This window comes from Cebus imitator, unplaced genomic scaffold (genome assembly GCF_001604975.1).
Source record: "Cebus imitator isolate Cc_AM_T3 unplaced genomic scaffold, Cebus_imitator-1.0 Scaffold181, whole genome shotgun sequence".
Lineage (NCBI taxonomy): Eukaryota > Metazoa > Chordata > Mammalia > Primates > Cebidae > Cebus > Cebus imitator.
The window spans coordinates 3117870-3143293 of NW_016107496.1; the positions used below are offsets into that span (position 1 = coordinate 3117870).

At 43.2% G+C, this 25424-nt stretch overlaps 1 protein-coding gene across 4 annotated transcripts in view; it reads right to left on the reverse strand.

The window, feature by feature from the left end:
• Positions 1 to 506: 506 nt before the first annotated feature.
• Positions 507 to 25424, reverse strand: part of BIN2 (bridging integrator 2) — a 43915-nt gene continuing 18997 nt past the window's right edge. For all 4 annotated transcript variants that reach the window (XM_017545908.2, XM_037744726.1, XM_037744725.1 and 1 more), the window contains 11 exons: positions 21902 to 21956; positions 21508 to 21602; positions 20844 to 20939; positions 18151 to 18258; positions 17748 to 17833; positions 16289 to 16364; positions 15361 to 15443; positions 12173 to 12920; positions 9238 to 9315; positions 5868 to 5939; positions 507 to 1123 (listed from right to left, as the gene is read on the reverse strand). In XM_017545908.2, the coding sequence (XP_017401397.2) occupies positions 1094 to 1123; positions 5868 to 5939; positions 9238 to 9315; positions 12173 to 12920; positions 15361 to 15443; positions 16289 to 16364; positions 17748 to 17833; positions 18151 to 18258; positions 20844 to 20939; positions 21508 to 21602; positions 21902 to 21956 (1527 nt within the window). In that variant the 3' untranslated portion in view covers positions 507 to 1093. The remainder of the gene's footprint in view (positions 1124 to 5867; positions 5940 to 9237; positions 9316 to 12172; positions 12921 to 15360; positions 15444 to 16288; positions 16365 to 17747; positions 17834 to 18150; positions 18259 to 20843; positions 20940 to 21507; positions 21603 to 21901; positions 21957 to 25424) is intronic.

Sequence of the window (25424 nt, forward strand, 5' to 3'; positions counted from 1 at the left end):
TCAAAAAAAAAATAAAATAAGAGGTGGAGATCTCACCATCTTGCCCAGCCTGGTCTCGAACTTCTGGGCTCAAGCAATCTTCCCACCTTGGCCTCCCAAAGGAATCCAGGACTTCTGACTCCAAATATCTTGCAATTTCCAGGATATGGTGATGATTATTATACTTTGTATCCTTTCCCTTCACTTGCGGTTTCATATCTTCCTCTCTTGTGCTCCGACCCTTACTTGTACCAAGTACTATATTGTAAACACTAGATATAGCTCTAAAATGTTATTACCCCTTTCCAAGTGTATATGCTTATCAACCAAAGTGGGAAAGACATGCAGGATTATGAAGAACAGTCTGTGGCCCTTGGAATCATAAAAGAATTACAGTCAGGAGTTAGAGTGAGCTGGGGTCAGGGATGTGACTAAAGCTTTCTGAACCTGGGGCAGAATCAATAACCGTACCTAGGTAGAAAACAGTGTGCTGAGTTGGAACAATGCTGTCAAATAATCCACAGAGAGTCAGAATCAGACTTTATTTAACAATCTGAAAATGTGTTCTTCTGGCTTTAAGTCTTGCAAAATGAGTCATAAGTCAAAGAGGTTTGTTCAGTATCCTCTCAGTATGTATGGTGATGTCTCTGTATAGACAAGTGTCTGTGTCTATAGATACTTTTGCTTTTTATTGTGATTATAGCTTCACTTTAATGTATAAAGTCTTTATTTTTTTTAAGATGGGGTTTCACCATGTTGGTCAGGCTGGTCTTGAACTCCTGACCTCAGGTGATCCACCCACCTCAGCCTCCCAAAGAGCTAGGATTACAGGCGTGAGCCACCGCGCCCGGCTTAAAGTCTTATTCTAATAATGCTAAAACCTGAATTAAATATTCCCTGAGTCTAATACTCTCTTCTCCCCAGCCTGCCTCTCTCCATTCCTCCCATAAGGCTGCTCCCCCACCTCCATTAATGCCAGGTCTTTAGAGAGCACCAGCATTCCTAGTGAGAACCCAGGGATGAATGCTGGTTCTTATATCCCTCTGACCCATACCCTCTGGTTGAAGAGCTTCTCTGGGGAGGTGTGAATGGGGGGAGTCTTGGCAGTTTCTCTTCAGAGCTGTGCACTTTCACTTGTAGAAACCTGGAAAGTAAACATGATTGTGTTAGGTGTTGACCTGCCTTCCCACTAACTACTTATGGAGGGGTTAAACTCAATTTGCTTCTGCTGAATTATACTTCATGTAATGCCACTGGCCTCTCTTGAGGGAGGCAATGTGAAACTGGTTGTTGGGATTATTGCAAAGCCTTGTTGCAGATATTGTTCATTACATCATCTCTTTATGATGATTCACAGGAGAATTTTCTTTTTTTTTTCTTTTTGATACATAGTCTTGCTCTGTCTCCCAGGCTAGGGTATAGTGGCACAATCATAGCAAACTGTAGCCTTGAACTCCTGGGCTCAGGTGATCTCACTTCAGCCTCCGAGTAGCTAGGACTACAGGAACACACAACCATGCCTGGCTAATTTATTAAAAAGTTTTTTGAAGTTGGGTGTGGTGGCTCACGCCTGTAATCCCAATACTTTGGGAGGCTGAGGTGGGTGGATCATTTGAGGTCAAGAGATCGAGACCAGCCTAGCCAACATGGTGAAACCCTGTCTCTGCTAAAAATACAAAAATTACCCAGGCGTGGTGGTATGTGCCTGTAATCCCAGGTGCTCAGGAGGCTGAGGTAGGAAAATTGCCTGAACCTGGGAGGTGGAGGTTGCAGTGAGCTAAAATCATGCTACTGCACTCCAGCCTGGGCAACAGATTGAGACTCCATTTCAATAAATATATATTGTTGCCTAGAATGGTCTTGAACTCCTGGGCTTAGTGATCCTTTCCCCTCGGCCTCCCAAAGTGTTGGGACTACAGGTATGAGCCACTGCACCCAGCCTCTTTTTCATCTTAGTAGGAGTTGTTGTTCTCTTAAGGAATAAGCATCATTTCTGGTGAGTTAGATCGTTACTATTAAAAACAAAAAAAAAAAAAAAAAAAGGAATGAGCATCATGAATTGGGTTAACTGACAGGATTTTCTCTTCTTGGATTTTAGAAAGTCTGGAACCAATTTCACAGTCATCCTTAGTAAGCTTATTTTATAGAATGCATTTTTTGTACTTGCCTAATTCAATGGCTCCATTTTCTATCACTGTCCTGTCTGATATAATTTTCTGCTATATGTTGTGTGTGTATGTTAATAAATATAAATACATACAGCTCATGTGCTGCATAAGGATGTTTGGTCAACAATGGACTCTATATACAAAGGCAGTCCCATAACATTATAATGGAGCTGAAAAATTTCTACTGCCTAGTGACGTAGCAGCTATTATCAACACTGCAGCCTTCATAACATCACAGCCCAATACATTATTCACATATTTGTGATGATGCTGGTATAAACAAACCTACAGCGCTGCTAGTTGTAAAAAGTATAGCAAATGCATTATGTACGGTATATAATATTGATAATAACAACTATATTACTTGATGCATCTAATATATTATACTTCAAAAAATATTTTTCTATATATATTGTTTTTGAGACAGAGTCTCACTCACTCCATCACCCAGGCTGGAGTGCAGTGGCACAATTCCAGCTCACTGCAGCCTCCATATCCCAGGTTCAAGGGATTCTCATGTTCTTGTGCCTCAGCCTTCCAAGTAGCTGGGATTACAGGTGTGCGCCACCACACCCAGCTAATTTTTGTATTTTTTTGTATTTTTTTTTTTTTGAGACGGAGTTTCGCTCTCATTACCCACGCTGGAGTGCAATGGCACGATCTCGGCTCATCGCAACCTCCGCCTCCCGGGTTTAGGCAATTCTCCTGCCTCAGCTTCCCGAGTAGCCGGGACTACAGGCACGCGCCACCATGCCCAGCTAATTTTTTGTATTTTTAGTAGAGACGGGGTTTCACCATGTTGACCAGGATGGTCTCGATCTCTTGACCTCGTGATCCACCCGCCTCGGCCTCCCACAGTGCTGGGATTACAGGCTTGAGCCACCGCGCCCGGCCTAATTTTTGTATTTTTAGTAGAGATGGGGTTTCACCATGTTGGCCAGGCTGGTCTTGAACTCTGAGGGCCTCAAGTGATAAGCCTGCCTCAGGCTCTCAAAGTGCTGGGATTACTGGCATGAGCCACCACGCCCGGCCTACAATACATTTTATTACTATTTTAGTGTGTATTCCTACTTATTAAAAAAAGTTCTGCTTATTGGCTGGGCATGGTAGTTCACGCCTGTAATCCCAGCACTTTGGGAGGCTGAGATAGGCAGATCATGAGGTCAGGAGTTCAAGATCAGCCTTACCAACATGATGAAACCCCATCTCTACTAAAAATACAAAAATTAGCCAGGTGGGTGGCACACACCTGTAATTCCAGCTACTCAGGAGGCTGAGGCAGGAGAACCGCTTGAACCCAGGAGGCAGAGTTTGCAGTGAGCCAAGATCATGCTACTGCATCCCACCCTGGGCGACAGAGCAAGACTCTGTCTCAAAAAAACAGTCTGCTCATTAAAAAAAACATTGACTGTAAAACAGCTTCAAGTAGGTCCTTCAGGAGGAGGCATTGTTATTATAGGAGATGACAGCTTCATTTGTGGTAATGCTCTCAAGATCTTCTAGTGGGATAAGATGTAAAGGTAGAAGACAGTGATATGGATGATCCTGACCCTAGGCCAAGGTATGTTTGTGTGTTTTTATTTATTTGTTTATAGATGGTGTCTAGCTATGTTGCCCAGGTTATATTTGGACTTGTGGGCTCAAGTGATCCTCCTGCCTCAGCCTCCTGCATAGCTGGAACTACTACAGGTACATGCCACCACACCCAGTTCTGTGTCTTAGTTTTTGACAAAGTTTCAAAAAAAAAAACAGAAAAAATAGAAAAAATGTAGAAAAAAGCTTACAGAATAAGGATATAAAGAAAATATGTTTTGGCCAGGAACAGTGGCTCACACTTGTAATCCCAGCACTTTGGGAGGCCAAGGCAGGCAGATCACCTGAGGTCAGGAGTTTGAGACCAACCTGACCAACATGGAGAAACCCTGTCTCTACTAAAAATACAAAATTAGCCAGGTGTGGTGGCGCATGCCTGTAATCCCAGTCTCTACTAAAAATACAAAATTAGCTAGGTGTGGTGGTGCATGCCTGTAATCCCAGCTTCTTGGGAGGCTGAGGCAGGAGAATCACTTGAACCTGGGAGGCAGAGGTTGCTATGAGCTGAGACGGCACCCTCCAGCCTGGGTAAGAAGAATGAAACTCCATCAGCCGGGCACAGTGGCTCACGCCTGTAATCCCAGCACTTTGGGAGGCCGAGGAGGGTGGATCACGAGGTCAAGAGATCGAGACCATCCTGGCCAATATGGTGAAACCCCGTCTCTACAAAAAATACAAAAATCAGCTGGGTGTGGTGGCACATGCCTATAGTCCCAGCTACTTGGGAGGCTGAGGCAGGAGAATCGCTTGAACCCAGGAGGTAGAGGTTACAGTGAGCCGGGATTGTGCCACTGCATTCCAGCCTGGCGACAGAGCAAAAGCAAGACTCCGTCACAGGAAAACAAAAACAAAAACAAAAATAGAATGAAACTCCATCTCAAAAAAAAAGAAAGAAAGAAAGAAAGAAAACTATATTTTAATAGTGTAGCCTAAGTGTACAGTGTTTATAGAGTCTACAGTGGTGTACAGTAATGCCCTCGGCCTTCACGTTCACTCACCATTTACTCACTCACTCACCCAGAGCAGTTTCCAGTGTTGCAAGCTCCATTCATGATAGTGCCTTATACAAGCGTATCACTTTTTATCTTCTATACAATATTTTTACTGTACTTTTCTGTGTTTGGATACACAAATATTTACCATATTTACCATGGTGTCACAACTGCCTATAGCATTCAGTACAGTAACATGCTGTATAGGTTTGCAGCCTAGGAGCAATAGGCTATACCATACAGATGCAAACAATAACAAAATCGCCTAATAATGCATTTCTCAGAGCACATCCCTGTTGTTAAGCAACACATTACTGTATAATATACATATTCCTTTTTTTTTTTTTTTGAGATGGAGTCTCAGGAGGATCAACTTGAGCTCGGGAGTTTGAGGATACAGTGAGCTATGATCATGCCACTGCACTCCAGCTTAGGTGACAAGGTGAGATACTGTCTCTAAATTTGTTTTTTCTTTTTTGCGACGGAGTCTGGCTCTGTTGCCCAGGCTGGAGTGTACTGGTGCAATCTCGCCTTGTTGCAGCCTCTGTCTCCTGGATTCAAGCAATTCTTCTGCCTCAGCCTCCTGAGTAGCTGGGACTACAGGTGAGTACCACCAAGCCTGGCTAATTTTTGTATTTTTAGTAGAGACAGAGTTGCACCATATTGGCCAGGCTGCTCTCAAACTGACCTCGTCATCTGCCTGCCTCAGCCTCCCAAAGTGCTGGGATTACAGGCGTGAGCCACTGTACCCGGCCCTATATACATATATATATATATATATATATATATATATATATATATATATACACACATACACACACACACATATATATATATATACACACACATATATATATATTTTTAAATATCTTAATTCCTTTAACTCCTAAAATAATTTGAGGTTTAATTAAATACATGCCTAGGAGATAGGGCTAAGTCAGACATAGGGAAATGAGCACAGAGACACCTTGAAGTCCCAGTTCATTCTTGCTTCCTCTGGTTCCCACCTGCTTGACTACCCTGAGGGTATGGTTCACTGCTGGATTCATCTTGTATCCTGTGGTGAGGATTCCAGCCTATTGCCAAACTCCTGTCAATCTAATGCCCAATCTGTTCTCTGTATATGTGGTCTTACCTCTTCTTGAGGTTCAGGTGCTGTGAGGTTGCTCTCGTCTGGTACCATGGAGACTTCAAGCTGGTCTTGGCCCTACAAAGAGAAGAATTCTGCCAGTAAGAGGTGGCTCAACCTTTCCAGACTTTCAGTGTAGAAGTGTCTTCTGTGCCTTATACTTTACAAGGGTCTCATTATTTGTACTATTACAAAGGGCAAACATACAGTGTTGTTTCACCATAGCCTGAGGGCATTGGGAAAGGCTTTCATCCATCCTTTTTTTACAGATGAAGAAACTAAGATTCAAAGGGTAAAAAGACTTGCTGCAACAGGAAACCAGTTATTTGGATTCCAGAGTTGTTTCCGTGATCAAACACCATGTGATCTGTGTGACGTGGTGTAGATGTATATCTGTATGGGAGTGTGAGGACTTATAACTACTACCTGCCACTTTTAGATGAACCCTCTTCAAGAATGTACTGCAACTCTCACACTCAAGTGATCCTAATCCATGATAAGCAGTTAGGAGAAGCAAGTGGTAAAATGATTTCTTTGGGAAAAATTTTAGGTTCTGAGATGGGAACCCAAGGTGTAGGAAGGCCAGTCTAGGCCATGTGTATGGTGCATGCCTGTAGTCCCACCTCCTCAAGAGGCTGAGGCAGGAGAATCACTTGAAGCCAGGAGTATCAAGGTTGTAGTGCACTTGTGAATACCCACTGCACTCTAGTCCGGGCAACATAGTGAGATCATCTCTAAAAAACATAATTTTTTTTTAAAAAAAGAAAGCCCTGCTTAGAAACTTATATGCTAGGGAAAGACCCTGTGAGGTTTAAAACAAGTTTTTTAAAAAAATGAAATTTAGGCTGGGCATGGTGGCTTACGCCTGATCCCAGCACCTTGGGAGGCCAAGGTGGGTGAATCATGAGGTCAGAAGATCGAGACCATCCTGACTAACATGGTGAAATCCTGTCTCTACTGAAAATACAAAAAATTAGTCAGGCATGGTGGACATGCCTGCAGTCTCAGCTACTTGGGAGGCTGAGGTAGGAGAATCACTTGAACCCAGGATGTGGAGGTTGCAGTGAACTGAAATCACACCACTGCATTCCAGCCTGGGCGACAGAGTGAGACTAAACAAAAAATTTAATTCACAAACTATAAAATCCATACTTTAAAAGCAGAACCAATCTTTTTTTGTTGTTGTTTTTTTTTTGTTTGTTTGTTTGTTTTTTTGAGAAGGAATCTGGTTCTGTTGCCCAGGCTGGAGTGCAGTGGCATGATCTTGGTTCACTGCAACCTCTGCTTCCTGGGTTCAAGCGATTCTCCTGCCTCAGCCTCCCAAGTAGCTGGGATTACAGGCACCTCCCTGCCAACACACTCGACTAATTTTTGTATTTTTTTTTTTTTTTTTGAGACGGAGTTTCGCTCTTGTTACCCAGGCTGGAGTGCAATGGCGCGATCTCAGCTCACCGCAACCTCCGCCTCCTGGGTTCAGGCAATTCTCCTGCCTCAACCTCCTGAGTAGCTGGGATTACAGGCACGTGCCACCATGCCCAGCTGATTTTTTGTATTTTTAGTAGAGACGGGGTTTCACCATGTTGACCAGGATGGTCTTGATCTCTTGACCTCGTGATCCACCCGCCTCGGCCTCCCAAAGTGCTGGGATTACAGGCGTGAGCCACCGCGTCTGGCCTTGTATTTTTAGTATAGATGAGGCTTCACTATGTTGACCAGGCTAGTCTCAAACTCCTGACCTCAAGTGATCCACCCGCCTCAGCCTCCTAAAGTGCTGAGATTACAGGCGTGAGCCACAGCACCCAGCCAACAAAACCAATTTCGAACAATGTGAGAACCACTTGAAAGTCCATGATTTCTTTTTCAAGGACATTTTCTTTCTTCTTACTCCCCCCCTTTCCAGGTCATGAATTAGCTCAAAGGTGATGTTACATCACCTCCCAGAAAGTTATCAACACCTTCCATCTCTCTGAGATGATTCAAATGGTAAGTAAGAGCAGATTTTTTTCCCAGTAATTTTTTTTCAAAAATGGCTATGTTTTTCCCCAGTTATATTCATATTTACCCATTTTTACATGTGACATGTCCATAATTCTGCCTGAGAGAAAATATGATTTATATTGCATCCGCAAGGGAAGTGAGCCTATCTTGTAGGACACAGGCTTCAGAGGATTAATGATACAAATAGGGTAGGACCTAAGATGCTCTAGTTGCTTAATTCTACAGGAAAAATATTTCTCCTTAGCCGATGACCAAAGCAATCCCACCAGAGAGGCTGACAGTAAGGAAATATTATAAATCTCAAATATAAGGAGACAGACTCGGGGGAAAGGAGAGTGTGTCCTGTACCTCTTTTCCAGAGAGGACAGTGTGACTAGCCTGTTCCTTAAAATGGTCAGAAAGAGCCTTGGCTCCCATTAAACTCTTCCTTTCCAAAAGATTACTCCAAAAATGCAAGCTTGTTTTATTATTCCCCGGAGGCAAACAAAAGGTCACTCTATTACTGTCTCCATCTAAAATCATATAATACATTGCAAAGTCAAACTGAAATCAATTCAACCAGTGAGTTGCTCTTTTCAGTGCAGAAAAATGAGAAGTGGCTATAGTTTACCTACTCAAAACCCTGCATTTATCCTGTGCTTATTCACTATCCACATGTCCTGCCTATCTCTCTCCATCAGCACAGCTGCCTCAGACTAGAAACTGACCAAGGAAAAGTTCTTTTTATTACTAATTTTAAAAAGTCTTTTTTTGAGACGGGGTCTCACTCTGTTGCCCAGGCTGGAGGGCAGTGGCGCAATCATGGCTCACTGTAGCCTCAATCTCCCTGGGCTCAGGTGATTCTATCTCAGCTTCCCAAGTAGCTGGGGCCACAGGCACATGACACCATGCCTGGCTAATTTTTATATTTTTTATAGAAATGAGTTTTTGCTATGTTGCTCTGGCTAGTATTGAACTCCTGGGCTCAAATGACCCACTCGCCTCAGCCTCCCAAAGTGCTAGGATTACAGCCACTTTGGGAGGCTGAGGCACTGCACCCAGTTCTTTTTATTAAAATTTTTTTTAAAAGAGATGGGATCTCACTATGTTGCCCAGGCTGGAGTGCAGTGGCTATTCACAGGTGCGATCATAGCATACTATGGCCTTGAACACCTGGGCTCAAGTGATGTACTTCAGCTTCCCAAGTAGCTGGGATTACAGGCTTGTACCACTGAGCCTGACTTGAAAAGTTTTACATCTTGCTCTGTTAGGGCCATCAGTGCTTCAAGTGAATCAAGACTGAGGGCATCTGAAAGATATACTTCTGGAACATGAAAAATAAATTTTAATGTGTAAAAAAATAGGGCATAATCATGTAGATGACTTTGACTTTTAGTACCTCAGAGGAGTCAGCTGAGACAAGCTTATCTTCTTCCTTGTCTTCCATCGTCTTTGCCTCTCCAGGCTCTGAAGCAATCTGTGAATCAAAATGAACAATGGAGGAGAGAGTCCCACACCTTCCCACCCTGGAAGCCATCCCTGTACCCTTGGTTCATGTTAGCCCCTCTGAGATAGCAGGAGACTCCTGAGGTAGCCTCTGTCAGACAGTGGCAGTAGGTGGAGGGTGTGATCTGGCAAGTGCCAGAAATGACACACGCTTCTCCCAGATATCCACATGGCTCACGTGCTAGCCTCCTTCATTGCTCACGTGTCACTGCTGACCACTCTATAAGCTTGCAACTCAGCTCCCACTGCCTGTGCCCTTCCCTACTTAATTTTTCTTCATTTCACTTATTATTACTAGATTGAAATTTTATTTATTCTTTTTTTTTGGTCTGTCTTCCTGCACTAAAATGTTAAGTCCCAGGAAGGCAAGGAATTTTGTTTTGTTCAGTATCATATCCCACCTCCTAGAAAAGTGCCAGGCACATAGTAGGGACTCAGTAAGTAATTGCAGAATGAATGAGTAAATCTTGGTGCCATCTAGTCAGACATCTCACCATAATCCTCTCTACAATGTACCTGACTGGAGATCATATATGCTTAGCTCTTAACATCAAGGAAAGAGAACTAATTCTCAAAGCGGCTCATCCCATATTTTTTTTTTGACAGCCCCTTGTATCTCCTTTGCCTGTCACAATATTTTTTTTCCATCCCATTTTAAAATGGAGCTAATTGTTGAAAGTTCTTCTTGTACTGATGTAAAATGTATCTTAAAAAAAGACTTTATAGCCGGGTGCGGTGGCTCAAGCCTGTAATCCCAGCACTGTGGGAGGCCGACGTGGGTGGATCACGAGGTCAAGAGATCAAGACCATCCTGGTCAACATGGTGAAACCCCGTCTCTACTAAAAATACAAAAAATTAGCTGGGCATGGTGGCGCGTGCATGTAATCCCAGCGACTCAGGAGGCTGGGGCAGGAGAATTGCCTGAACCCGGGAGGCGGAGGTTGCGGTGAGCCGAGATCGCGCCATTGCACTCCAGCCTGGGTAACAAGAGCGAAACTCCGTCTCAAANCGGTGAGCCGAGATCGCGCCATTGCACTCCAGCCTGGGTAACAAGAGCGAAACTCCGTCTCAAAAAAAAAAAAAAAAAAAGACTTTATACATAGCGTCTGCCTCTGCCCTCTGGAGTGTCACAGAACAAGTCAAATCCCTATATGATAGCCTTTCTATGTAATGTGACTAGAATATGACTTGAGGCCGGGCATGGTGGCTCACACCTATAAGCCCAGCACTTTGGGAGGTGGAGGTGGGAGGATCACTGGAGCCCAAGAGTTTGAAGCCAGCCTGGGCAACATAGAGAAACCCGATCTCTACCAAAAATACAGAAATGAAGCAAGTGTGGTGGCATGCGCCTGTAGTACCAGCTAGTTGGGAGGCTAAGGTGGGAAGATCACTGGGGCCCAGAGAGGTCAAGTCGGCAGTGAGTTGTGATCGCATTCCAGCCTGGGTGACAGAGTGAGACCCTGTCTCAAAAGAAAGAAAGAAAAAAAAGAATATACTTGATTTACAGATCCTTTACAGAACTAGTTGCTTTCCAATGGGTTGGAATCTCTCAATTTTTTTTTTTTTTTCAAAAGGGTCTCACTCTGGTGCCCAGGCTGGGGTGTAGTGGTACTCACTGCAGCCTCGACCTCATAAACTCCAGCAATCCTCCTGCCTCAGCCTCCTAAGTAGGGAGCAGCCTTTTCAAAAGGCTGTACTTTTTGCTTTACTTCCCTCTGTGAGTTCTTTCTTTTTTGGGGGGGTGGGGGTGGGCCAAGTAGCTATCCTCTGTGAGTTCTTGCTTCTAGATCTTCTCATTAGAGAAGATACACCCTGGAAATTTGCTGCCATTTCTTTCAGGGTCTATTTACCATAGTCATAGGTATGATGAATTGAAGTGAGACCCACCCTCCTGCTTCCATTAAAGAAGGTAAAGCTCAGGATTCCAACTATTGGTTCTTTATTTCTTAAATGTTATTTATTTATTGATTGTTGTTTTTTTTCTTTCTTTTGTATTAGTTTTTCTTTTCTTTTTCTTTTTCTTTTCTTTTCTTTGAGATACAGTCTCACTCTGTTGCCTAGGCTGGAGTGCAGTGACATGATCTCGGCTTACTGCAACCTCTGCCTCCTGGGTTCAAGCGATTCTTGTGTTCTTGTGCTTTCTAAGTAGCTGGGACTACAGATGCCACCATGCCTGGCTAGTTTTTGTATTTTTAGTAGAGACGGGGTTTTATCGTGTTGGCCAGGCTGATCTTGAAGGCCTGGCCTCAAGTGATCTGCCTGCCTCAGCCTCCCAAATTGCTGGCATTATAGACATGAGCTACCACGCCTGGCTTCAACTATAGGTTCTTTAACTAGGAGCTCCCAGAACTTGAAGGAAAAGAAAGAAATTAGTAAGAATCTGCTCATAACACTACTAGAGATAAGCCCCTTAGAGAAGTCAATTACCCTAAAACTAGATTACTAAATTAATTGTTATAAAGACATGAAACAATCTCCAGAACCAAAAAAGGTGTCCAAGAGTGTTCTGACCATAGCAAAGATGACCTAAGTGGGGGTTATAAAAGGGTGTAAAGACCCCACTGGAGCCAGGTGCAGAGGCTCACGTCTGTCATCCCAGCACCTTGGGAGGCCAAGGTAGGAGGATCACTTGAGGCCAGGAATTCAAGACCAGCCTGGGCAACATAGGGAGACTCTATATGCGGGGAGGATCACTTGAGCTTAGAAGGTTGAGGCTGCAATGAGCTGTGATCGCACCATTACACTCCAGTCTGGGTGCCAGAGTGAGATCCTAGCCTGCAGGCATGCATAAATAAATAATAAAAGACCCAACTAGAACTACTCTTACCTGAGATGTCATTAAGGCGGGGGAAGTGCAAAGTTCTTTGGGGTTCTGGATGTTTTCATCTTCTTTGGCCTCAGGAGTTCTTACTGGCTTCTCTGGTGGTTCTGGATTAGGAGAAACCTCAAGGGAGGTCCTAGGACTTGGAGTCCCACTCCCCAAGGAGGCCCTAGGGCTGGTGGGTGAACCCTCTCCAGAGGCTGGAGGGCTGGAGGGTATGTTCCCTGAGGAGGGCCTGGGGCTTGGAGTGGCTCTGGGTGGAGGAGGCCTACAAGGGGGTGCTGAGGTTCTCTGGACAGAGGCTCTCTTATTTGGTTGTTCAGATCCTTCACTTGCAGCGCGGGTTCGGAGGATGACTTCAGTGGCAGATGATGAAGGCTGCCCTGAAGGGCTCAGGGCTCTGCCTGGTGATGGAGTTGGGGAGTTGGGGGGAACTTCCTCCTGGGACTTGGCGCTTTTAATGGCAAGAGAGGGCTGGGCCTGGGCGGTGCCATTGCAGGCTGGTAGAGGCTCTTCTTCCTCAGAGGAGCTTGCTTCAGATCCTTCCTTCTCTATTTCCTCATCTTCTAAGAGCTCCTTGATCTCAGAATTGCCTTCCCCCTGGGCTGCATCAGGTGCCAGATCTTCAGTTGCTGAGACAAATTCATTCTCACTCTTCAAGGAAAGTGTAGAGGAACTAGTAGGTGAGTTAAGTGGACTGGAGACCGTAGATGTTCGAACTGGGGGAGAAATGACTAAAGAGCGCCTGCTGCCACTGAAAGAGGAAGGGTGTTCAGATTCAGAACAGCTAAAAACCAGAAGCAATGTAAATATGCAAAAATAAATTATGATGTATGTAATATAAAACCAGAATAAAGCAATTTAAAATGTTAGAAAGTTTGCATAGTTTACAATAACACTTACAGAGTGAAGCAAAAAAAGGCCAAAATTTTATCTATATCATGAACTCAATTATGTAAAAATATAAAAATATGTACAGAGAAAGACTGGAAAGAAACACTGCAAAATGTCGGCAAATATTTCCTCTGGGGCAAAGATGAATGGGTGATATACAGTTGATCTACACAGATTTCATATTTGTGAATTAACCTACTTATTTATTTGGAACCCCCAAATCAATGCTTCTGGTGCTTTCCCAGTCTCTACTGGACACGTGCAAGTGGTGAAGAATGAGTTGCCTGCCATACACTTTCCAGATGAAGTCTAACAAGGCAACCATGTACCTCCTGGTTTCCATTCTCAAACTGTAAACAAGTGTCCTTTTCACCAGGTTTTCCTAAGTTTGAGCTTTTTGTTGGTGATTTTGCTACTTAAAATGGACCCCAAGCTGTAGTGCTAAGTGCAAGAAGACTCTGCTGTGCCTTCCAGAGCAAATACGTGTATTAGGTAAGCTTCATTCAGGTATGAGTTACAATGCTGCTGGGTTCAATATTAATGAATTCAATATTAATGAATTAATAATATGTGTTAAATAAAGTGTCTTTAAACAGAAACTCACATAAAACAAGGTTATGTTTTGGGTGGTTGATAAAACTGTTGTGACCAGGGCCTCACAGAAACCTGTGTTTCCTCTATGAGCAGTGGTTCAATGTCCAGTGTGTGTGGCAACTTCATAAAACAAAACCACCACGAACAAGAGAATCGATTATAACATTTATCAAGTACCTACTATGTGTTGGATGCCATGCTTGCCCTTGAGCATTCAGAATTAGAATCCTGAATATACTAGCAAAGAAAAACTAATATAGATCAATTTTTTAAAAAAGGTCACCAACCTAATTGAAAAATAGGAAAATGATATATAGGAAAGTCACAGAACAGGAACCTTATATGGCCAATAACATCAAAAGATGCTCAAGGTAACTAGTAATCATGAAGCTGTGACTTAAAACTGCAAAAATATTCCATTTCATACCCATGAGCTTGTAAGAATGAAGAAATCTGACAATTTCACATGTAGTGAGAATGTAGACTCATGAGGACTCTCACTCACGGCTAATGGGTAGTAAACTGGAACAACCACCTTGCAGAGCAATGTGGCAATATCTCATAAGGGTCGAGAAGCCCCCATGACAGATCTTAAGACTCAACAACCCCGCTCCAAGTATAGACCGTAAAGAAACTCTTGATAATATTCGCAGGGAGAAATGTAACACATGTTCATCACAACATTATTTATAATAGCAAAAACCTAGAAAACAACTCAAAATGTCCCAAATTAGCAGGAGGATGAAGAAATAAATCATGAACTAGGCACACAATAACAGCTATAGAAAGGAAACAGCAGAGCTAGCAACATGTAGCAATAATGAAAAATCTTGCAAACAATACTAAGAGAACAAAAGAAGTTGCAGAAGAATACATACAGTATGTGTCCATTTATATAAAGCTTAAAAACATGGAAAACAATATTTTATGTATGCATGTATGTGTAGAACAATACAATGTGTGCATGTTACATTTAGTATTTATTACTACATTTAGTATTTATTTCCATGCATGTTGTTTTATTTTATGTGTAAAACATACATACACACATAAATAACACACAGGACCCTTTAGTGGGGTCAGAAACAGAAAGTGAGTAGGGAAGGAACATTGGGAACTTCAGCTATATTTACAACAGTCGATTTCTTAAATTTGGTGGTAAGTACATGGCTATTTGTTGTGTTATTCTTTATACATTTAGTTACGTCTGAAATATTTAATTTTTATTTTTTTAGAGAGAGGGTCTTGCTCTGTCACCCAGGCTTGAGTGCAGTGGCATGATCATAGGTCACTGCAGTCTAGAACTCCTGTGCTCAAGCGATTCTCCTGCCTCAGCCTCCTGAATTGCTAGGAATATAGGTGCATATCACTGTGCCTGGCTAATTTTTTTTTTCTTTTAATCTTTTTTTGTAGAGATGAGATTTCACTACATTGCCCAGACTGATCTCAAACTCCTGGTCTCAAGTGATTCTCCTGCCTCAGCCTCCCAAAGTACCAGGATTATAGGCCTGAGCCACCATGTCTGGCCTAAAAATATTTAGTAAAAAGCAAAATAATTTTTACAGGAGCATAGTACAAACAACAAACATCATCATGTACATCATGTACATAAAGCATGGGTCAGGATTCTGGACTGGAGATGAGGATGTTGAACACATTCACACACGGGACAAGCGAAGCAGAAAAGGGTCTTGAATGGTGCTCACCTTGATAGTCCCTTCACCACAAAGACTTTATTGGAATGTTGCTTCTCCAGTTTGCTCATCACCTCGTACAGATTGTGGTTCAGCTAGAGCCAGTGAGAAAGAAGGGAATGCTAGCCAACTGGGAACCCGAGAATACATATCCCTTCTCCCCTCCCCTTCAGATGGTTTCCCAAAATAAAACCCCTCCCTTTCAACTCCAATCTGAATTCCTCTCTGTCTGTCTAGAACCAGAATCCAGGTCCTGTCCTGCTACCGCCTCTTCCTTGTCTCTCTGTGTTCTAAGTTCTGCCTCTTCCAACAGACTGGCAGCTGTCTCAATGCAGGGTCCGTAACTGATGTCTGATTTGAGGTTCTAGCTTCTCACAGGTGATCCAGGGAATGAAAACTCATTTTTAATATTAATTAGGCAAATCATACTTTAGCCAAATAAACTATGGAGAGTAATATGTGTAGCTGTATGTAAATATAACTGTGTAGTAGCAAAGAATCTTGGAATCTCAGGCCTAGAAAAGACCTCATAAGTTATGTTATATGGCTGGCTATCACTGACAGGATTAGTTTTATTTGAGACCAACCACCTGAGAAACTGACTTGTCCTTAAATAGTCCCTAGCAACAATAGAGATTTCACAATGGGGTTCCCCATTTCAATTCTTCCTTCCATAGGCCTAACCTCCTTTATTCATGCTAAAGCTCCAATTTGGACGTACTTATTCAGTTGTTAAGGGAGATGAAAGGGCCCTCTGATTGTGTATATATGTGCTTTAATATAGTTAAGTACACAATCAAGTGCTCTTATTTCATCATGAGATAAAAGTCAAAATCTGTGGTGTCAACATGGATATTTACAGAAATTATGTAAGTCAATGCTACCTTCATATTTACTAGAAAACACACCTAGGAGTCTCAATTGGTCAGATGTTTCTCACCTTGCTCATTTCCCTGTAGAAGACATCCCTCAGGTTGGAAATGTTTTGGAAGATGGTCACATAGCAGCCAATACGACTATTAGGAAGCAAAACAACAAACACATATGGGTAAAGCATAGGAAAGGAGTTCTTTGTTTCAAATACAAGGTAGGACCTTGAGCCGAAACCAGCCACCACCAAGGCTCCGAAAAGAAAACCATCCCATATCCCACACTCAGGATGTTCTGGGATCTGTATTCATCAGAGCTGGGCCAGGAACACACATGATTCTTCAGAGCAGGAAGGCCAGGGGAGAAAATATCAGCTCAGGTTGACACCAAAGTTTAACAGTTTCATGGAGTTACTTGATTTGGGCTGTTGAAGGATCGAATAGACATGAAAGGGCTTTGAATAATTTTTTAAAGAGCTGTATTAATATAAGGCCATCTAATTATAATTATTACAGCAAGAATTATTCTTTCCTTTATGAATACAGGACTTCTACACCTGTATGTACATTAATGGAATAATCCTGTAAGTGAATCAAGGAAGTATACTTTTAAACTATTAAATTTCATTTCTAGGCCAGGCATGGTGTTTCACGCCTGTAATCTCAGCACTTTGGGAGGCTTAGGCAGATGGATCATTTGAGGTCAGGACTTTGAGACCAGCCTGGCCAACAGGGTGAAACCTGTCTCTACCAAGAAATACAAAAATTAGTCAAGTGTGGTAGCACGTGCCTGTAGTCCCTGCTACTCAGAAAGCTGAAGGGGGAGAATTGATTTAACAGGGAGGCATAAGTTGCAGTGAGCCATACTCCAGCCTGGGTAACAGAATGAGACCCTGTCTCAAAATAAATCAATAAAATGAAATTTCAATTTTATTTTAACTAGGAGTCACATAATGTTTTAGAATACATGTATTCATTAAAAGGCTCCATCCTATGTACACTAATAAGTGACAATATAAAATACTCTGACTACAATTGTATTAATGCATATCTTGTACAATAAAAAGAAAAAAGGATACAAATGGAGTTTCTGCTCAGATTTCTCTTTAAATGTGGAAAATTTGGCTGCACTTGATGGCTCACACCTATAATCCCAGAACTTTGCGAGGCCAAGGTAGGCAGATCACTGAGGCCAGGAGTTTGAGACCAGCCTGGGCAACACAGTGAAACCCCATCTCTACTAAAAAAACAAAAATTAGCCAGGTTTGGTAGGTGGCACATGCCTGTAATCCCAGGTACTCGGGTGGCTGAGGCACAAGAATCCCTTGAACTAGGGAGGTGGAGGTTGCAGTGAGCTGATATTGAGTACCACTGCACTCCAGCCTGGGCGACAGAGTGAGACCCTGTCTCAAAAAAAAAAGTGGGGGGTGCGGGAATTTAAATCTAAAACACTTTTATCTGCCTACTCGTCAAGGCACACAAGGTGCCTTGTGTGAAGCAAAGGTACCTTTTCTGAATTCCAGTCATTACCTATTATAAAGAATGGGCAGCTCCTCCAGCAGTTCTTGGTTCAGATCTTCAAACACAGTCTGGGCTTTGTTGAACTCTTCCTCTGCCTAAGTGGTAAAAGAGACAAGACAATCGCCCTCAATTCTGAACCCAGGACAACAGCATACCTGCTTTATCCTCTGCATTTTTTAGGCACTAGCCTTATGAGGAGCCGTCCCTCTTCTTTCCCTGACCATGCCTTCCTCAGCCTCAAGACTCTGACTATCCTTACAGCATCAGTGTCAGAAGAAACAGATTTCCTTCAGGACACTTGATGCCGAATTTATAATTTCCCATAGCCACCTTGGCCCAGCCACCTGTTACCACCATGGGGAGAGAGAGAACAGGAAGAATTTACCAGTTTTTGTTGCTGTTTTCATTTTACCTTGGCAGTCTTGGCCTCATCTTTCTTCTTGGCATTCTGCACTGCTTCCAGGTGATGTCGGGCACTATCATAGTCCACGAGCTTCCGTCCCCGCTTGGCAATTCTCTCCTGATCAAGGTACCAAGAAAGAGCATGGATACTCACTTTTTAGTGGCCAGGATATAGGTAACAGAGTACCAAGCAGAGAGTAAGATTTGTGGGTCCTACTATCAAATTTCACTTTTGTTTCCCTCCCCCCGCCACACTGGGGTTATTATGGCTTTGTTTACTTTTGTTTTGTTTTTGAGACAGAGTCTCGCTGTGTCACCCAGGCTGGAGTGCAGTGGCACTATCTCGGCTTGCTGCAACCTCCACCTCTTGGGTTCAAATGATCTTCCTGGCTCAGCCTCCCAAGTAGCTGGGACTACAGACACCTGACACCATGCCTGGCTAATTTTTTATTTTTTGTATTTTTAGTAGAGATGGGGTTTCACTATGTTGGCCAGGCTGGTCTTGAACTCCTGACCTCATGATTCACCCGCCTTGGCCTCCCAAAGTGCTGGGATTACAGGTGTGAGCCACCTCGCCTGGCCTTTGTGTTTGTTTTTTTGAGACAGGGTCTTGCTCTGTTGCCCAGGCTGGAGTGCAGTGTTGAGATTTCAGCTCACTTCAACCTCTGCCTTCCAGATTCAAGCAATTTTTGTGCTTCAGCCTCCCAGGTAGCTGTAATTATAGGTGTGTGCACCAAGTTCAGCTAATTTTTGTATTTTTAGTAGCGATGGGGATTTGCCATGTTGGCCAGGCTTGTGTCGAGCTCCCAGGCTCATGTGATCTGCCTGCCTCAGCCTCCCAAAGTGCTGGGATTACAGGCATGAGCCACCACGCCCGGCCCAAATTTCATTTTCTAGTAGGGTTGTGTGCCCATGGGATCTCCCTCAGTATCTAGGAAGAATGGGGCATTCTCAGAGGGAGATAGAGTAAGGGGCAATTCTGCAGAGCATGTGGAAATCTGTAACATACATATATTTTTTTCGCCTCCACCTCCCCCTGTATTAAATTTTAGTATTTCCTATGAACCCATTATAAACTAGTTCAGTCTCCAGGAGAAATGACCTTGAGAATCACATAAAAGTGAAAGTCTGGATTTTTGGGCCTTAGTCCCAAATCTGCCATTCATTAGCCTGTGGCCAGTGGCAAGGCACATTTCTTTTGGAGCCTCAGTAGCCCCATCTGCCCTTATACAACTGTTATTTGAAAGACTGAATGCTGAATACAAAGTGCTTTGAAAGCTCTAAAACACAATAAAAGCCATAAATTACTATGAGCACTGAGAGAAAGTCTACTCAATCTTATCCAAAAGATAAATTATACCAGGGAGAAGCAAACCATGTTATTGAATCGTCTCATTCTCTCAGTCACAGAATTTGAAAAGATTTTAGCAATTATGTGGTCCAACTTCCCACATAATACATGAGGCTTCTCCACAATATCCAAGACAAGAAGTAGTTTGACTTCTGTTTGCCCAAACAACAGACAACTCACTATCTTTGAGTCTATTTTATTTTGTTTTTGGAAAGCTTTAACTATTAGGAACTTAAGTCAGCCCCCCTCTAACTTCTTCCTCTGAATCAGCACAGTGCCTGACAGAGTAGGTGTTTAATAAAAACTAGTGCCGGGTGCGGTGACTCATGCCTGTAATCCCAGCACTTTGGGAGGCTGTGGTGGGCGGATCATTTGAGGTCAGGAGTTCGAGACCAGCCTGACCAACATGGTGAAACCCTGTCTCTACTAAAAATACAAATCAGCCGGGCATTGCGGTGCATGCCTGGAATCCCAGCTACTCCGGTGGCTGAGGCAGGAGAATTGCTTGTACCTGGGAGGCGGAGGTTGCAGTGAGCCGAGACTGTACCATTGCACTCTAGCCTGGGTAACACAGCAAGGCTCCGTCTCAAAAAAAAATACTAGCTTAATGAATAGATGGATTCTAATTCAGCTTTCTGGAAAAGTTTAGAATAGGCGGATTTCCTCTTTTACCCAACAGACTTTCAAGTATTTGAAGATAACTATTTGATTGCTCCATGTTTCCTCTCCTATACAATAAATATCTTTAGTGCCATCAGCTGTTTGTCACAGCTAAAAGGGATGCCTCTAACTTGGATCTAATTCAAAATCAGTGTAAATATAGCTCACTGAAATCTAAGTTTATTTTATGTATTTACTTGAGACACCAGCCTCTGTCACCCAGGCTGGACCACAGTGGCATGATCTCAGCTCACTGCAACCTCTCCCTCCCCAGCTCCAGCGATCCTTCACCCAGCCTCCTAAGGTAGCTGGGACTACAGACACATACCACCACACTAAATAATTTTTTAAGCAGTTTTTTGTAGAGATGGGGTTTTGCCACATTGCCCAGGCTGGTCTTGAACTCCTAGGCTCAAGTGGTCCTCCTGCCTTGGCTTCCCAAAGTACTGGGATTACAGGTGTAAGCCAATGCGCCCAGCCTTGAAATCTAAGTTTAAACATAAACTTCACACTACTTCCAACCTTCTGTCCTAACCTCTTGTCTAACCCTCAGCCTTAATCTTTCTCCTAACTTACCCAAACTTCATTTCTAATCATGAAGCTCTAATTCTACTTACAATGCCTAACCCAATAAGTTCTCTAACCTGGATTGGGCCATCCACAACCCAGCCTTGATTCTGTATATTGAGTACCTTAATCTCGCTGAACTGGGCGACGTAGTTTTCCATGGTCCTCACAGCCTGGTCGGCCAGTTTTTCCTCGTAGTCCTCCCAAAGGAGATCATTATTCTGTGGGATGGAGGCAGAGGCTGGTGAAGGCTCCACTTCCTAACCACAACTGTCTACCAGGGTAATATCCAAATTCTTCTTGCAAAAAACTTCTTTTTTGTAGCACTGTATTTAGAATATCATGTTGGATTCTGGGGAATAGTCAGAGGAAGAAAAGAAACAGCCCCAAGGAACTGCTCTTTGGGGGTCTGAACATACATTCAGGGATTAAGAACAGAGCACAAGGTCAAAGCCTTGGACTCCAGAGCTTAGAAGGGAAAGTTTAAGAGTATATAACTGCATGAACTTTGTTTTAAAAAAACAACCAATCTTCAGGACCCAAAACTTCCCATAATGTTTTAAAGAGCGGAAGAGGGTCAAAATTAAAGGAATCCACAGATTAGGGAAAACTTGTTTTTATCTTCATAGTTGCAGCTTCTTCCTACCACCCAGTGACTGTGCCTATACAAATGCACAGTGTGAACTGGCCCCTTTGTTCTCCTATTTTCTTCGATAGAGAAGCTAAGCTGAGGTTGAGATGCAAACAGTAGTACGTGCCGACAAGTTGTGAAACCCAAGCCACTCTTACCCCTACGATGGCCTTCAGCTCCTCGTGACCATCCCACTCGCTGCTGTAGATCTCCTGCAGGGTTTCTGACACTCTTTTTGAACTTTCATGCATCACTGAAAGGAGAGAATTCAGTCCCACCATTAAGTTCCCCAACAGTGTTGGTGTAATCACATGGGTGACAAATCAGTGGGTTCAATTCAGAAGGACAAACTCAGAAGGTCTGGGTTATGTAAGTGAGGGAAGCTGGATGGGCTGAAAGGAAAAATCACTCTTCCTCGGCCCACAAAGTTCCAGGAGTCTAAATAAATGATAAAATGACAAAAATCTGGGGGTATGGTTGTTGTTTTCCACCCCTAAACCTCTGAGTAGCTGTATAAATGCCCTCTGGATTATCCCATGCTGCAATACCCACCTTTGACTGCACTAAGGAAGTTCTTCAGGTCCTTGTATAGCTTGTGGCCTTCTGCCTGAAAGAGAAAAGTACATTTGGTGAATAAAGAGATTGATATTTGAAAAGATGCTCCCGTGGTCAAAGTAAAAAAGTAGGTTAAAAGCAGAAATCACACTTGGAATTTCTTCAAATATTCACAATTTTTGTAAGTTAGCCTTTACTTTCTTTATCAACATGTTGTAGGTTGTCTCTTTTGTATTAGCTTTTTTTTTAGACAGAGTTTGGCTCTTCTTGCCCAGGCTGGAGTGCAATGGCACGATCTCGGCTCACTGCAACCTCCACCTCCCAGGTTCAAGTGATTCTCCTGACTCAGCCTCTCGAGTAGCTGGGATTACAGGCATGCGCCACCACACTTGGCTAATTTTGTATTTTTAGTAGAGACAGGTTTCTCCATGTTGGTCAGGCTGGTCTCGAACTCCCGACCTCAGGTGGACCACCCACCTCAGCCTCCCAAAGTGCTGGGATTACAGGAGTGAGCCACTGCGACAGGCCTTGTGTTAGTGTTTAAGATGGGGCTTGCTACAGCTCCCATTACACTGGCATGTCTTCCTTCCAGTGAACAAGAGCCTATATCCAAGTTCCTCTGTTGAAATGTAAGTGTTCTCTGTGTAACACTATCTATGCCAACCTCTGGCTTGCACCCTCCTCTCTGGGTAGATAAAGTGCTACCATTTTCCACAGACACCAGGTCTTCTTTCTCTGAACCCTCACACAGACATTCCTCCCCTCCTCTGATATCCTTCTCTGCCTTGCCTCACTTTACCCTTCCCTTCCATCAGTCACCTGCTTTATGCTACTCCAAGGAGCCCCGTCATTGCCTTTCCTCCTGTTCCCACCCAAATGTCTTCATCTATCTATCTATCTATCTATCTATCTATCTATCTATCTATCTGGCTATCTAGCTATCTATCTAACCCTGCTTCCATCTTTGCTCCTATGTCTGAAATCTCATTTTTTAGGCTAGGAACCCCAAGTTCAGATAAGGGCTCCTCCTCCCTCTAAAAAAGAAGGAGAGGAAGGTGTCATTTAGAGTTAGAAGTTTAAATCTCAATTTGATAAATGAACTGCTTTTGTTATAACTCTGACAAATGTTCATTTAGCCTCTGCTTCTCAAATACTTCCAGGAACTGGAAACCAACATCTTGCCTGAGACAGTATCACTTCATTTTAAACTAGCTCTGTTAAAACTTTTTCTGGGCCAGGCATAGTGGGCCAAGATGGGCGGATCACCTGAGGTCAAGAGTTCAAGATCAGCCTGACCAACATGGCGAAACCCCATCTCTACTAAAAATACAAAAATTAGCTGGGAGTGGTGGTGGGTGCCTGTAATCTCAACTACTTGGGAGGCTGAGGTAGGAGGATTGCTTGAACTTGAAATGTGAAGGTTACAGTGAGCTGAGATAGGATTGTGCCACTGCATTCCAGCCTGGGCAACAGAGCAAGACTCCCTCTCAAAACAAACAAACAAACAAATGAACAAACAAACAAAATTTTTCCTATTAGTCTTCAGTTGGTCTTCTGTACCCATAGAGTAGATCTAATTTCTCTTCCATACATGTTTGAAGACATCTTTCACGTGCCCTTGACCGAGTCTTTTTCATAGATTTCCTCAACTGTTCCTTATGGTGTTTAGAGCCCCTTCCCATTTTGGTCTCCTTCCTATGTGTAAACTTATTTTGAAGAGTTGGGTGGAAATTTAAGGCCTGACAGCTAACATTCTGGAACCTGACTTCAGGAGTGCAGGGATGGACTGAGAGGTGCAGCCCACTTCAAGGGTCCTCTACGGGTCAGCCTACAGGTCAGAACAGACCAGTTCTGGGGATGGTATACCTAAAATCCAAGCTGCATTATTCAGTACACCATAAAATACTTGTGAATTTGTTCATTTGTTATTGGCTGTATTCATTACTTGACAGGCTATTGATGATACCAAAAATATAAAAAATGATGGAGCTGGGCATGGTGGCTCACGCCTATAATCCCAGCACTTTGGCTGAGGCAGGTGGATCACCTAAGGTCAGGAGTTTGAGACCAGCCTGACCAACATGGTGAAACCCCATCTCTACTCAATACAAAAAATTAGCAGGGTGTGATGGCACATGCTTGTAATCCCAGCTACTCAGGAGGCTGAGGCAGGAGAATCACTTGAACCTAGGAGGTGAAGGCTGCAGTGAGCTGAGATTGCACCACTGCACTCCAGTCTGGGCAACAAGAGCAAAACTGTCTCTAAATAAATAAATAAATAAATAAAAATAAAAAATTATGGGAGAAAAAAAAGGAAAATTCAGAAAATTCTATCTAGTGACAAAATTTTTTCCTGTGGAAATCTTTGGGGAAAGGTCACTGTTACTTAATTTCAGCAGCAGAAAATTTAGGTTTACTTGGTCAAATCAACAAAGAAAACTGGACTAGTTATTTCATCCATTTTCTTGCCTCCAGAGCTCACTTCTAAGCTAGTCTAAACTTTTGACCAAATATTAGATCAAAAGTCCCTCTCAAGGGCTGAATGTCAGTTTGAAGGGACATGAGGACACAGAGAGTCCTAAAGGAGTGAAAGGCACTGTCAGAGAGGTATGGAACTGGGATTGTGTGCTGTGTTATCATAGGAGGATTAAGAGAACATCATAAAAACAATCAAGGAAGTAGGCCGGGCGCGGTGGCTCATACCTGTAATCCCAGCACTTTGGGAGGCTGAGGCGGGTGGATCACTTGAGGTCAGGAGTTTGAGACCAGCCTGGCCAACATGGTGAAACTCTGTCTCTACTAAAGATACAAAAATTAGGCCGGGTGTGGCAGTGGACACCTGTAATCCCAGCTACTTGGGAGTCTGAGGCTGGAGATTCGCATGAACCTGGAAGGCAGAGGCTGTAGTGAGCCACAATCACACCACTGCACTCCAGCCTGGGCAAAAAAGCAGACTCTGTCTAAAAAACAAACTATATCAAGGAAGTGTCAGATGCTACAGAGAGGTTAGAATGCAGAAAGAATTGGCAAAATTCACTGGATTTGTAATATGTCTCTGGTGACCTTGAGAAAGCACTTTCAATAGCATAATGGAGACAGATTCAGTCAGTTAACAAAATTCAACATTCAGAAACACTCAGCATTTACCAGGAAGGATATCTCACTTCCTCTTTGCTTTTTATTCACAGAATAAAAGCTTAGATAGCCTAATATGTTAAATGTACACAACATCTTTTTTTTTTTGGGGGGGCAGAGTTTCGCCCCTGTTGTCCAGGCTGGAGTGGAATGGCAGGATCTTGGCAAGCTCCACCTCCCTGGTTCAAGTGAATCTCTTGCCTCAGCCTCCAGGGCAGCTGGGATTACAGGTGCTTTCCACCACGGCTAGCTAATTTTTTTGTATTTTTAAAACAGACAGGGTTTCACAATGTTGGCCAGCCGGGTCTTGACTCTCAACCTCATGTGATCTCATGTGATGCACCCATCTTGGCCTCCCAAAGTGCTGGGATTATAGGTGTGAGCT